Raw genomic sequence first — 13,712 nt, forward strand, 5'->3', positions numbered from 1 at the left:
TCTGTCTGAAAACCAAACGAGTTGGTAAGAATGATTCGTGAAGCCGCGTCACACTTGACACGCATTTTAAAGATGATAACAAGTATCAATTACTTTATTTAAGATTGCTTTTTTTTTCACTGTCAATAGACTACAACTTCGATCTAGATATTCGTTTCTAAAGAGATTCTCGACAGCTTTGTAAATGTAGCTAATCTGCATTTTACTTCAATTTTAATAAACATCCGAGCTGTGTCTCCGGGCTTCACGCTATTCTTAATTAATTAATTAATTAATTTTTACTGCCGTCCGTTAAAACTAATCAGTCGGTACCTTTCATATTTTTGGACTGATATTAATTGTTTTACGTTATCTCTTAATCGACAAATAAACGATATGATCTGACGGATAAATAAACGACAACAGCATTATTATTAGAGTGGCTTATTGAAACTTGAATTAAAATAAATATAAAAATGAATTTAAATATGTATATATGTTGAGCATGCGCATATCTTTTTACCTGATAATGGTTTTTGCGACGCAGCAGGGGAACAGGGAACCGCCTTCAAAATAAAAGTTACGAAAGATCTATATATTAAGAAGCTTTAGCTATTGTTTGGTCAACATTTATGGGGCGCTGATCCAGTCTATATTCTCATTATTTATTTCATTGGTTATTGTCTTTTTACTTTGATCTTTGAATTTACTTTTATGGTAATTATATTTCATTTCTAGCAAGACTGAAGTTCTTTTTGAAGCAGAAGAATTTACTTTAATGGTCATTTGTTTAATCTTTTTTGGCAATCGTATTTAGATATTCTAATGCAGGATTTTTTTTATTATTCTAATCTAATTTATTCAAGGTCTTTTGATTTCTAATATGCCAATTATGATGCATTGCGAGCCTCGATTTGACCGAGCGAGAGACTGGTGATGGAACAAGTTAACTCTATTAACTATGGTTACGCACAATTTTGACGTCGTTCAAACGAATGTGTGCAAAGACAGGATGCAAAAGGATTGTGAAATATCTATTGTCATGTTAATTTCATATTATATTTCCAGCGCTAAGAATAATCTCTCTTTTTCAAGTTTTATATTTTAACAAATAAAACAGCTTTTTCCGAGGTCCATTCAGTAATAAAGCACGCGTGAGGCGACTTTAAAACAAGAAGAAGTGTAAGGAGAAGAACGAGCCGTAGGCGAGGTGCTTCCTAAGTGCTTCATTACTGAGCGGAGCACGAAAACTGCTGTCTCATTCGTTTTATTATATAGTTACGAATTTCATTTCGTTATTGAATTTATTTTCACAAAGCGAAAGACGCTCCCAGCACTTCGCGCACGCGGATGGCGTCAGCACTGTGCTCCGTTCACTAATAAAGCACAGTTTTCAACCTATCCTAACGATAAAGTAAATATATATCATTGTCGATCTTGGTGTGAATCTTGATTGACTTTCGATTTCTAACGCTTGGCTGGTCTTTCAAGCGTCGTATCAAAGAGCGTTGTCTCGGTGCGATATGACTATCAGTAATACATGATCAATCGCGAAAAAGAGTGTTATACGATTTCCAAACACCGATAAGTGTGTTGAAAAAACGAGGCCGTAGCCCAATTTTGTTAACCGCCTTCGAGGCGTTTGCATAAAGGATACAGCACTTTTTTTCAAGTACATCATAAATTACTTCTCAAAATATTATACAATTCTTGGAGAAATTCAAAGCATAAGTTGCCCAGAATCACTAAAATCTACTTTGAAAGACAGGGACATGCTCAAAATCACAGCCGACTTTGAGCTGCGAGGGGAGGTGTGAGAATTTCGAACTATCCTTATAGATGTTTATTTCATTTTTCTCTTTTTCCAGTAAGACAATCAAAACAATCCTTGCAGTGAGCTAAACAACTAAGCAAACCAAATATCCAACTTTAGTCCAAATTAGTCATTATCATTATTATCACACTATCAACTATTATTATATGTCATCATAACATACGTCATTTGTAATATTATTCCACTTATTATGTGATCATAATGTGGCCGTACTTTATTTGGAGTCATACTCCGTTGTACGGACCATACCGCTAAATGTTTATGTGGTTAAAGCCTGATAAATAAATAAATAAATAAAATAAATAAATAAATTAGAATGTAGTCCAAATGTGACGTACAGACGCAACTACAGCTTGGCGACCAAAGTTTATTTTTTGCAATTAAAGATACAACCATAACCCATGACTCAAACTTAATGGAATAACTACAAGCTTTGAATGACACTTGCAGACTAATTGAGAATATATATTTAAACTATTCGTTGCTATTCAGAGCTCTGTGGTAATCAAGACGAACTACTGAACTGCAAAACAGGAAAAACGACGAGTGACACCACGAGTAGAGACAGCAATATTAGGGAGAGAAAAAGATCACTAGCATGGATTACGGCTGCTTCTGCAACGCATTTGGAACTTGGTCTGCCTGCAGAACAACGTATCTGTCTGTACAGAGAATGCTTAGCGGTAGCCCAGGAATACAGTGATGCGAACCTCATTGTTCTTTGTACTTCTGCTTTGACTACACTAGATAACCACATCATGAGAGATAACATGACCACTTACAAGATATTGACGATAGGTGCTGCCCACATGATGAAAGAAGAATATGATGATGCAATATCATACAGTAAAGAATTGCTTGCCATCGCACAAGAATCTGGTGATAAGGTGACGGAAATGCATGCGTTAAATACGTTAGGGGTTGCGCACTTGAAGAAAGAAGAATATGATGATGCAATATCATACAGTAAAAAATGTCTTGCCATCGCACAAGCATGTGGTCATATAGTGGCTGAGATGGATGCGTACAGGATTTTAGGGAATGCCCACTTGAAGAAAGAAGAATATGATGATGCAATATCATACATTAAAAAATGTCTTGCCATCGCACAAGCATCTGGTCATAAAGAGGTTGAGATGGATGTGTACAGCACATTAGGGAATGCCCACATGAAGAAAGAAGAATATGATGAAGCTATATTATACAGTAAAGAATTGCTTGCCATCGCACAAGAATCTGGTGATAAGGTGGCGGAAATGCATGCGTATAATACGTTACGGGTTGCGCACTTGAAGAAAGAAGAATATGATGATGCAATATCATACAGTAAAAAATATTTTGCCATCGCACAATCATGTGGTGATAAAATACATGAGATGACTGCGTGCATGATGTTAGGAAAAGCCCACTTGGAGAAAAAGGAATATAATGATGTTATATCATACAGTAAAAAATGTCTTGCCGTCGCACAAGCATGTGGTCATATAGTGGCTGAGATGGATGCGTACAGGATTTTAGGGAATGCCCACTTGAAGAAAGAAGAATATGATGATGCAATATCATACAGTAAAAAATGTCTTGCCATCGCACAAGCATCTGGTCATAAAGAGGTTGAGATGGATGTGTACAGCACATTAGGGAATGCCCACATGAAGAAAGAAGAATATGATGAAGCTATATTATACAGTAAAGAATTGCTTGCCATCGCACAAGAATCTGGTGATAAGGTGGCGGAAATGCATGCGTATAATACGTTACGGGTTGCGCACTTGAAGAAAGAAGAATATGATGATGCAATATCATACAGTAAAAAATATCTTGCCATCGCACAATCATGTGGTGATAAAATACATGAGATGACTGCGTACAAGACGTTAGGAAAAGCCCACTTGGAGAAAAAGGAATATAATGATGTTATATCATACAGTAATAAATGTCTTGCCGTCGCACAAGCATCTGGTCATAAAGAGGTTGAGATGGATGTGTACAGCACATTAGGGAATGCCCACATGAAGAAAGAAGAATATGATGAAGCTATATTATACAGTAAAGAATTGCTTACCATCGCACAAGAATCTGGTCATAAAGTGGCTGAGATGAATGCGTACAGTATGTTAGGAAATGCACACTTGGAGAAAGAAGAATATGATGATGCAATATCATATAGTACAAAATGTCTTGCCGTCGCACAAGAATCTGGTCATAAAGTGGCTGAGATGAACGTGTACAGTATGTTAGGAAATGCACACTTGGAGAAAGAAGAATATGATGATGCAATATCATATAGTAAAAAATGTCTTGCCATCGCACAAGCATCTGGTCATAAAGAGGTTGAGATGGATGTGTACAGCACATTAGGGAATGCCCACATGAAGAAAGAAGAATATGATGATGCTATATTATACTGTGAAGAATTGCTTACCATCGCACAAGAATCTGGTGATAAAGTGGTGGAGATGCATGCGTACAAGATGTTAGGAAATGCCCACTTGGGGAAATAAGAATATGATAATGCAAAATCATTCAGTAAAAAATGTCTTGCCGTCGCACAAGCATGTGGTGATAGAGTGGTTGAGATGAATGCGTACAGTATGTTAGAAAATGCCCACTTGATGAAAGAAGAATATGATGATGCTATATCATACAGTAAAAAATGTCTTGCCAACGCACAATCATGTGGTGATAAAATACATGAGATGACTGCGTGCATGATGTTAGGAAAAGCCTTCTTGGAGAAAAAGGAATATAATGATGTTATATCATACAGTAATAAATGTCTTGCCGTCGCACAAGCATGTGGTGATAAAGTGGTTGAGATGAGTGCGTACAAGATGTTAGGTGATGCCCACTTGGAGAAAGAAGAATATGATGATGCTATATCATACAGTAAAACATTTCTTGCCATTGCCAAAAAATCTGGTCAGAAAGAGGTTGAGATGAGTGCGTACAAGACGTTAGGGAATGCCCACTTGGAGAAAGAAGAATATGATGATGCTATATCACACAGTACAAAATGTCTCGCTATTGCACAAGATTCTGGTAATAACAAATATGAGATGATCGCGTACATGATGTTAGGAAATGCCCACTTGAAGAAAGGAGAATATGATAATAGTATATTATACGGTAACAAATGTCTTGCCATTGCACAAGCATCTGGTAATAAAGGGGCTGAGATGAATGCGTACATGATGTTAGGTGATGCCCACTTGCAGAAAGAAGAATATGATGATGCAATATCATACAGTAATAAATGTCTTGCCGTCGCACAAGCATGTGGTGATAAAGTGGTTGAGATGAGTGCGTACAAGATGTTAGGAAATGCCCACTTGGAGAAGGAAGAATATGATGATGCTATATCATACAGTAAAAAATTTCTTGCCAAAGACAAAGAATCTGGTCAGAAAGAGGTTGAGATGGCTGCGTACAAGACGTTAGGGGAAGCACACATGGAGAAAGAAGAATATGATGATGCTATATCACACAGTACAAAATGTCTCGCTATTGCACAAGATTCTGGTAATAACAAATATGAGATGATCGCGTACATGATGTTAGGAAATGACCACTTGAAGAAAGGAGAATATGATAATAGTATATTATACGGTAACAAATGTCTTGCCATCGCCAAAGAATCTGGTGATAAAGAAAGAGAGATGGATGCGTACACTATGTTAGGAAATGCCTACTCAAAGAAATAAAGAATACGATGATGCTCACTCCTTCTTTACAGAAGCCAAGACAATTGCGAGGGAACCAGAGGACAACCACAAAGTCTCATATCTTGGAATACGTATTAACGAAATTTCTGAAATAGTTGGCATGTCTGAAGGACATAGTGAATTAGTATCACCCCCGAAGGAGTTTCTAGATGGTGTTCAGGAAAATGAAAGTCTTTTCCATTCGTTTTTTCGCTTCTTGCATCTTAAAGCAAACTACAAATACGAGGAAGCTATTTCATGTCTTGAGGATTTTATGGCGCACGGAAAGAACAGTATCAATGAAGATGAATATCGTGAACTCTTATGGACTTGTAAGCAAAACATCTCAGAGTTGCATGTATTACTTAAGGACTACGATAAGGGCATACAGTATCAACAAGAAGCACTTGATGTCGCACGCAAACAGGGCTCAAAGGCCAATCAGGCAAAGACCCATTTTAGCCTAGGCAAAGTCTATTATAAACTTAAGAAGTTTGAGAATGCAGAGAAGTCATTCAAAGAATCGTTAACGTGCTATGAATTGATATTTGTTGGTCTTAAGCAAAACGATCGATTCAAAATAGCTTTCATTGATAAATACAAAGAGACTTTCAAGCTGCTTCTAAAGGTTCTTATTGAAAGAAATAAGAAAGAAGAAGCTCTGTCATTGTCTGACCACTATCGTGCAAAAGCCCTGAAAGATCTCCTTGTTTCAAACTATGGAATGAAGAAAGAACAAACTGCTGATGAGGATTTACAGTACGCCGATGTCCAGTCTCTTGTCTCCAGCAGTGATTACACTCTTCTGTTTTATTCAACGTGTTTTGACGAGTTGTCAAAAGTTGGATTTTCAGTCCAACGTTTTAAATACTGTGATACATGTGTAGACAAGCTTGTTGATGAAAGATTTGAAGATATGAAAGTACCGCGTCAAGTAATCCACTGTGAGGACAGATCATTAGACAACATGCACTACTCTGAAGAAAACAAGAATCCAAAAGATGATGAATTAACGCAGCTGTTGATTCAACAGAGAGAAAAGAGATTATCACGATATTGCCGTTCTACTTGTGTATGCAGAGAAAACCCATCGGAAAACTGCGATGAGAGCAGACTGACCAGTGGCCTGGAAATATTGTATCAAAAGTTAATAAACAATATCAAATCTTTGAATAAACAAGACGAAATGGTCATTATTCCTGAAGGTCCTTGGTACAGATTACCATTTGCTGCCCTACGGGACCCAGACACGGGACAGTATTTGTCTGAAAGAATGCGGATTAGAATGGCTCCTTCAATGGCATCTTTAAAGTTCCTCCAAGAATATCCAGTGAAGCATCACTCCAGAAACGAGGCATTAATTATTGGCAATCCCATAGTTGGTGAAGTCATGTTGGATAGAGCTCCGTTTAAATTTGCCCCCTTACCAGGCGCAGAAAAAGAGGCAGATGAAATAGCTCTCATACTTAAAGTTACGTCGTTATTGGGAACTAAGGCTACAAAGCCCGTTGTCATAAAGAGACTACAAGAAGGAGCGTCTGTTGTTCACATTGCTGCGCACGGTAGCCTGGAAAAGGCCACAATCGTACTTGCTCCTTCTCCTGAGATAAGAAAAACAAAGATCCCAGATGAAAAAGATTACATGCTGACCATGGCTGATGTACAGCAAACTCAAGTACGTGCACAGTTAGTTGTGTTAAGCTGCTGTTACAGTGGACGTGGTGAGATTAAAGCTGAAGGTGTAGTTGGTATGTGTCGCGCCTTTCTCGCGTCAGGTGCTCGTGCTGTAGTGGGTTCCCTGTGGGCCATCAATGACGATGCTACTTTGATGTTTATGAAAAAGTTTTACAAGTATCTGAAGGACGGCAAGAACGCAAGTACCAGCCTAAATCTGACGATGAAGGACATGAAAAGAACGCCACAATACAGTGAACCAAAGTATTGGGCTCCTTTCTTCTTGATGGGCGATGATGTGACGATCCAGTTCAAAGATTAGCACAGTAAAGATGATATTTTTTGAGGAAAGTTTCCTTTGGACATTATTTCCATAAACAGTGAGTAAAATATAACAATTATCAAGTTTAAAGATTCAAAGGATTAACAGTATGTATTCACTTTAGTGCAAAACCTGTTTTAGTTGGGAGGGGCGTAGATCAAGAACACGACAACGAGGTCAGTGAGGCAAAGAGAATATAATGTTCAAGATTCTTGCTTTAGTATCATTTTCTTAGTTTCCTTGTTATCATCATGTCAGTACCTCACAGCTAAAAGGGTTTTGCTACTGTATATATAAAACATAAAGTGTGCGCTAAGTTAGAACTACATAAAGCACCTAGACTAGGACACCGACCCTGATAACGAGAGTTAACTGTATTGACGGGTACCTTCATGTAACCAATATTGAATGACATGTGACTGTGAAGGTGTGAGGTGTGAGTTGTAGAGTACCTGAACTAGCTCATGGTATGTTGGTAGAACATTATTAGTCAGCTTTACTGTCTCGTTTTAAACTTTTTTAAAAATTATTTCATTATTAATAAGGTTTGAATAATGATTTAGGATTGGATTTTGACAATGTACGTCAGTCAATTTTCTAGCAAGCATTGAATGCTTATCTCAATTAGGTCAAGTCGGGGGGAATCTTAACTATTAATAAGAAAAGTTGGTTCATTGAACTAATCTAATTTAGTCTAGGGGAGAATATAGGGATTCACTGTTTGGGTGGAGAGTAACAATGTTGCCAGTTTGATGAAGTCCTCAAGCCCTATTCTATCTGTACATAGATACAACTATAATATTAATTCTTTCCGTTCGTTGGAACGATTTCTTAGCATGGCAAAATCGCTGGATTGTGGTCCAGCTTGGGTGCATAAAATCTTTAACTCACCTTGCATTACAATGAGTTAATCGTACCCAAGCCAGACAAGAACGATTCTGGTTAGACTTCAGGAGAAAATAAGTCTTCAATAACTACATTTGTAGCTGAGTAACTTTCAGTTGACCATCCAAAGTTCAAAGAAAGGCTGGTAGCGACCTAGTCGTGCATAAGATTGTGGGGACAATATCGAAAAGCTCCGCCATCTTACGTCCCCCATTCAGCCCCATAATCCTTTTCACTTCAAGGAGGTTAAGAGTCTTAGTTCTTCAAACTTTGGAAAAGCGAAGTCAACTGACCGTATTACTCGTAGAATTAAACACAAACAAATTTTTTCTTTAGATATAGAGAGGGGTTTTACGACAGCCATGTCGTTTCCAAAAGAAGAACACTCTTATTGCTGTTCCTTACAACATATGTTTGCCATTAAGCCCCTCTGTTGGTTTTATTTCAAAACAAAAATATAGAAAAATATAATATTCACACTTTATATTCGTTGGGTTTTACAAGCCAATGCTTCGTATATAAAAAAAATTGTAGAAAGAATAAATAGCGAAGGCATTGAGTGTATTTTTGGTATTTTGACTTTATTATTAAACTAGTTAGTTATTGAATTACCTTGAAGTGTTAGTTTATTTCTTCATTTTATCTATTATTAAATATTTAACAAAAATATATTAGATTGTCGTCCTTTGTGTTCACCAAGACAAACTCCTTCAACATCAGATCGATGTCATGTGACTTACAAACAGCACAGGAAGCCCAAGTATCGTATTTGTGCCAGTGATAATGACTCTTATATCGTTGTAAACGACAGTAGTAAAGACCAAGACACATTAACAGTCTATTCAAAACAGCTTCATAGATAAGGTCTTGCTGATATACTTCATCAAATACTGTAATATAATAGCACTTACAATGTTTGGGCTTCCTGTGTGTACTGTTGATGTCATTTAACGGCCCGTCATATTCATTGTTCTCTCTGGTGAGCGGTTCTCTGGTGAGTAGATATCTGGTGATGGGGACGATATGAACGAGTCCCGCGGGTCGCTCTGATGCAGTCGGGTTAACGCGCTCATCAAGACTTGTGAATCTATTGGACCCTTGATCTGAGTGCTGCTGAATGGACTGGTCGACTGCAGGTAAGACACCAAAAGATCATAAGCAATGACATTGTAAACATTATGAAGAATAAGGTTGAACCTCGAGAAAGAAATTTTGTATCTTGTTTATGCATACATGCATTCCTTCCTTTCTTTCTTCCTTCCCTCATCCCCCCCCCCCCTCTCTCTCTCTCTCTCTCTCTCCCTCCTTCCTTCCTTTTCTTTCTTCCTTCCTTCCTTTCTTCCATCCTTTCCTTCCTCCCTCTCTTCCTTCCTTTCTTCCTTCCCTCCCTCACTCCCCCCCTCCCTCCCTCCCTCCCTCCTTTCTTTTCTTTCTTCCTTCCTTCCTTTCTTCCATCCTTTCCTTCCTCCCTCTCTTCCTTCCTTCCTTTCTTCCCTGCCTCCCTCCCTCCCTCTCTTACTTCTTTCTTTCCTTTCCTCCCTTGTTCTTTGGCAATTCCTTTTGTTTTCCTTCACCATTCATTCATTCATTTTAGGGGATCTGTATTTTTCGTACTTTACTCTACACAGTATTTCTACATATTTTACCCTTGTTTTGGTCAGTTCTCTACTCAAACTAATTTTATCTTTAGTCAACTTGTTCACTTTGTTCTGTAGCTCGTCATTTCCTTTGTTCAACATGGCCAAGCGAGCTTCGCTTTCACGGCTTGTGCGCTGGTACTCGCGGATAACCTCTTCACTGTCCATTAAACTAAAAGAACAATCAAAATAACAGCTTGGGAACGCAGCAAAACTATTCAACCACACACAGGTATCACAAGTCAAAGTTTTACAATACAAGGGCATTCTAGATAGAGCTTTTTACTTATTTTTGATCAGTTTTCAGCAAAACATGTTCCTCTCATTACACAGGTTTCCCAACCCTAATAATATTCAAAAAACACAGGTATCCCAAATAATACTATATAATATCTTGAATATTTACCACTGACTTATTTGGTTAATAATTGCCGTTTTTCTTTCTGCAGTGTTTTGAGTTCGCATTAGCCTCTCCTTCGCATTCCTCCTCTTTGAGAGCTCGTTGTCGAACCAGTCCCAGCGCGTTCTCAAGTGACATCACCTTCTCGTCTAGGTTTCTCTTGTCGCGTGCAAACTGCTTTCTTTTGAGAAAAAGAACAAAAAAACATAAATTCATCAGTTATTAACACCAAGTCGCGTTGTTGAAGACTTGCTTCAAGTCTCGCTTGCTATTTGTTTCCGTTGGAAACCCGGAAAGTCGTCGTAACCGGAAGTGCAATATTTGAATCCGAGTTTGCAAGGGAGAAATTATTAGCGAGCGAGTTGCTTTTACATCGATTGGAATAGGCCGTTCGCGTAAAGTAACGCTGTGTTCATTGATTACTGACTCAATTATACAGGGTTAGCCTCATTATTGTGAACAAATATCGAGAAATACCAACGGTAAAGTAAAGAATGCACAACCTGTACATCACAACACCTTAAAATTCCACGGACCTTGACTGGAACACATGAATATTCAAAATAATTCCATACGAAATCGAGTCTAACCCTGTACAATGGATAATTCAAAACTGGAGTATTTAGTGCGTTGGGTTTTGAGGAGAAAAGAAAGAAACCTGTAGAACCAGGAGAGAAGTCTCTCAAGTCAGGGCACGGCTAACTTAAGATCAAGTGGAACTTAGCATTTTAGATTTTATATATGGAGCGAGGAAACTAGAGAACCTATAGAAGAACACTCGAATCAACGGAGAGACCGAACAAACTCATCTCACAGGTGATGTCGAGTACACGAATCAAACCAAAGGTGAGAGGAAAGTGTCAGAGGAGTGTACGTCTACAGCTAAGCAGGGCTCGAAATAGAAACATTTTTTATTTAGCCTGCCATAGTAAAGTAAAATGGTAATTGGAGGTCATTCGAGGAAATTTTGCATGCTATTTTATTATTTATTTGGCAGTGCTTCCTTGTTTTCGCCTGGCAAACTTGAAATTTGGCCAATCATTTTTCCATTGGCAGGCCGCTATTTCGAGCCCTGCTAAGCCATCTTTAGTTCTATATTTAACACAACTACAACTCAAAACAATGTTACCCACCTCAATGCTTGTACTTTAGCCTTTGTTTTCGTCTTCCTGTCGTCATTTTTTCTTTGAAGGTTATCTATCCTGTCCGCCGCTTGTTTTAACGTTTCATTTTCTTGTAAAGCTTCGTTCATTCGCTCTGATAAACTCTAGGATTCAGATTCGCTTTGTTTTTGCTGAAAAATAAACAAGTCTTAATACTTGGAAATCATAATATCAGTGCTTTAAAGTAGCCTTAACCAAATGGTCTCAATGCCATTCGCTCTGATAAACTCTTGAATTGAGAATCGCTTTGTTTTTGCTTGAAATTAAACAAGTCTTAATACTTAATCTTATAATAACTATTAAAATACATCATTAAGAGAAAAAGTACAACTTCACCGACGACCACAACTACAAATTTGTCGTACTTTTCATGGGACAAATGTAATGTGAATCATATGTAAATAATTTCTGCACAGAAGAAAATATGCCCAAAAAAACTTACAGATAAAGTTTGGGGAAATCCCTAGAGTCCATATGGTTGTGATCTTTCACAGATCGCATTCATATCACTAGCGCATGCGCACATGTATTTCAGAATTGATATGCAACATTTAAGGTGCTTGGGTACAATTTATAGCCGACCGCATCAAGCTTGTGTACTCGCTTCGTTCATTATGTTGCTTTTATTTAATTACCATGAAACTTTCATCAAATATTACACAATGATTGAAGTTTATAATAATTAATTTGTTTTGAAATAGCATTAAATAAATCAGTTATAAGGAAATATTAAAATAAGAAAACAAATTCTATGTGTTTCTCTCGTTGTTTATTTTGAAAATTGCTTGATTTACACAAACCATGATATATGAATTACAAAAGATCAAAGTTTAAAAAATTCTGTGGCGCAGATTTTGAGAAAACATATAATGTGAACATTTTATAACCTCGATTTTGCTCAGTTTTCATACACAATACCAATAAAATATGTGGAACCAAGTAACGTAGTTTCAAAGTACACAGAAACGTCCATCGACTTCATAGTTATGAAATGTAAACGTTTAGTTGGAAATAATGTATTAGTAGCTGAGTAATAATTTTTTACTTAGAGTTTTTCTTGCAAAATTATGACCAAAATTCGGACTCTTTGTTTATTTTAGAATTTCTTCGAAACGGTTAGATTTTTTTTTTTTAAATCCCGTAATAATTTAATATAGGATGTACAAATTCTATGCGTAAAACATGGGTTTTATTGATTGCTTCTAACATTTTTTAAAAGACCCGTCAAGTTGGGTGCATCTTAGTTTGTTTTTCTAATCCTTCATAGCGTTTTCCACGAGCTACTTGACGATATGCTAATTCATACAATGAACATTCATGCGTGTCAAGAAGGAATATCCTGCGATCACACAAGAGACCATATATCTGTGTATACAGTGCAAAAATAATAATAGATATTCTTTTTGTTGTTGTTTTGTTTGTTTGTTTGTATTGTCTATTATATACGACAACAATAATTAGAAGAACAATCTAAATTTAATAGAAAGTGTCACTTTCTTTTTTTCTCTCTCTCTCTCTTTTTTTCTTTAAAAACATTCAAATGTCATATAAATAGTAGTGGAGGAGGTCGGTAACAAAAAAATAAAATAAAAAAAATTAATTTAAAAAAAAATTATAATAATGAAAAAAATTACCAACGTGTATAAGAAATATAAGGAAAAGAGACAGAAAATGTTATGTGTAGCTTTATATGTATATCTGTATATTGTAAAGTGACACGTATTTGTTTTAATAAAGTATTTAAAGAAATATAAAATATATATATATATATATATATATATATTTGTGTATTTACTACGACGATTGTCATCGTTTCCCTCCAAAGTAACACGGTAAGTAACAATAGAATACTTTCTTAACCAATCAGCGGTCGAGAATACCAAGTCGTGAATATTTCGTATTTTAACGAATTAGACGAAATGAGTCGATAGATGAACCATCGACTTTTTATAAATATTTTGTAAGAGACAAGGTCATCCGGTCCAAACTGAACTGATACCCACTTTAATGATTTCGTTTGTGGGACTGTTAAATACCCTCACCCCTCCCTCTCAGAGATCTGTAATCTGTTAATTAAATACTCGACATTGGGTATCTGTAGAGACTATTCCTATTCA

The 13,712-nt window shown here is 36.8% G+C and overlaps 2 protein-coding genes and 1 pseudogene across 11 annotated transcripts in view; 2 read left to right on the forward strand and 1 right to left on the reverse strand.

Moving 5' to 3' along the window:
- The window catches only part of LOC116287525 (uncharacterized), a 126,781-nt gene extending 122,467 nt beyond the window's left edge, over positions 1-4,314 (forward strand). For all 10 annotated transcript variants that reach the window (XM_089029716.1, XM_089029709.1, XM_089029711.1 and 7 more), the window contains one exon: positions 2,306-4,314. In XM_089029716.1, the coding sequence (XP_088885842.1) occupies positions 2,306-4,314 (2,009 nt within the window). The remainder of the gene's footprint in view (positions 1-2,305) is intronic.
- A 75-nt stretch (positions 4,315-4,389) lies between these two features.
- Positions 4,390-9,064, forward strand: LOC116287523 (uncharacterized; annotated as a pseudogene).
- Positions 9,065-9,082: 18 nt separating this feature from the next.
- LOC148911477 (uncharacterized) lies at positions 9,083-11,684 on the reverse strand. Its single transcript, XM_089029390.1, has 3 exons — positions 11,566-11,684; positions 10,042-10,204; positions 9,083-9,525 (listed from the first exon to the last, which is right to left on the reverse strand). Exons 1-3 carry the CDS (start codon positions 11,682-11,684, stop codon positions 9,343-9,345), a joined length of 465 nt encoding a protein of 154 aa, XP_088885516.1. The 3' UTR covers positions 9,083-9,342.
- Between the last annotated feature and the right edge of the window lie 2,028 nt (positions 11,685-13,712).

The sequence above is a fragment of the Actinia tenebrosa genome, unplaced genomic scaffold (assembly GCF_029948245.1).
Source record: "Actinia tenebrosa isolate PJP-AT-01 unplaced genomic scaffold, QUT_ActTen_1.0 PGA_scaffold14__42_contigs__length_11649687, whole genome shotgun sequence".
Taxonomy (NCBI): domain Eukaryota; kingdom Metazoa; phylum Cnidaria; class Anthozoa; order Actiniaria; family Actiniidae; genus Actinia; species Actinia tenebrosa.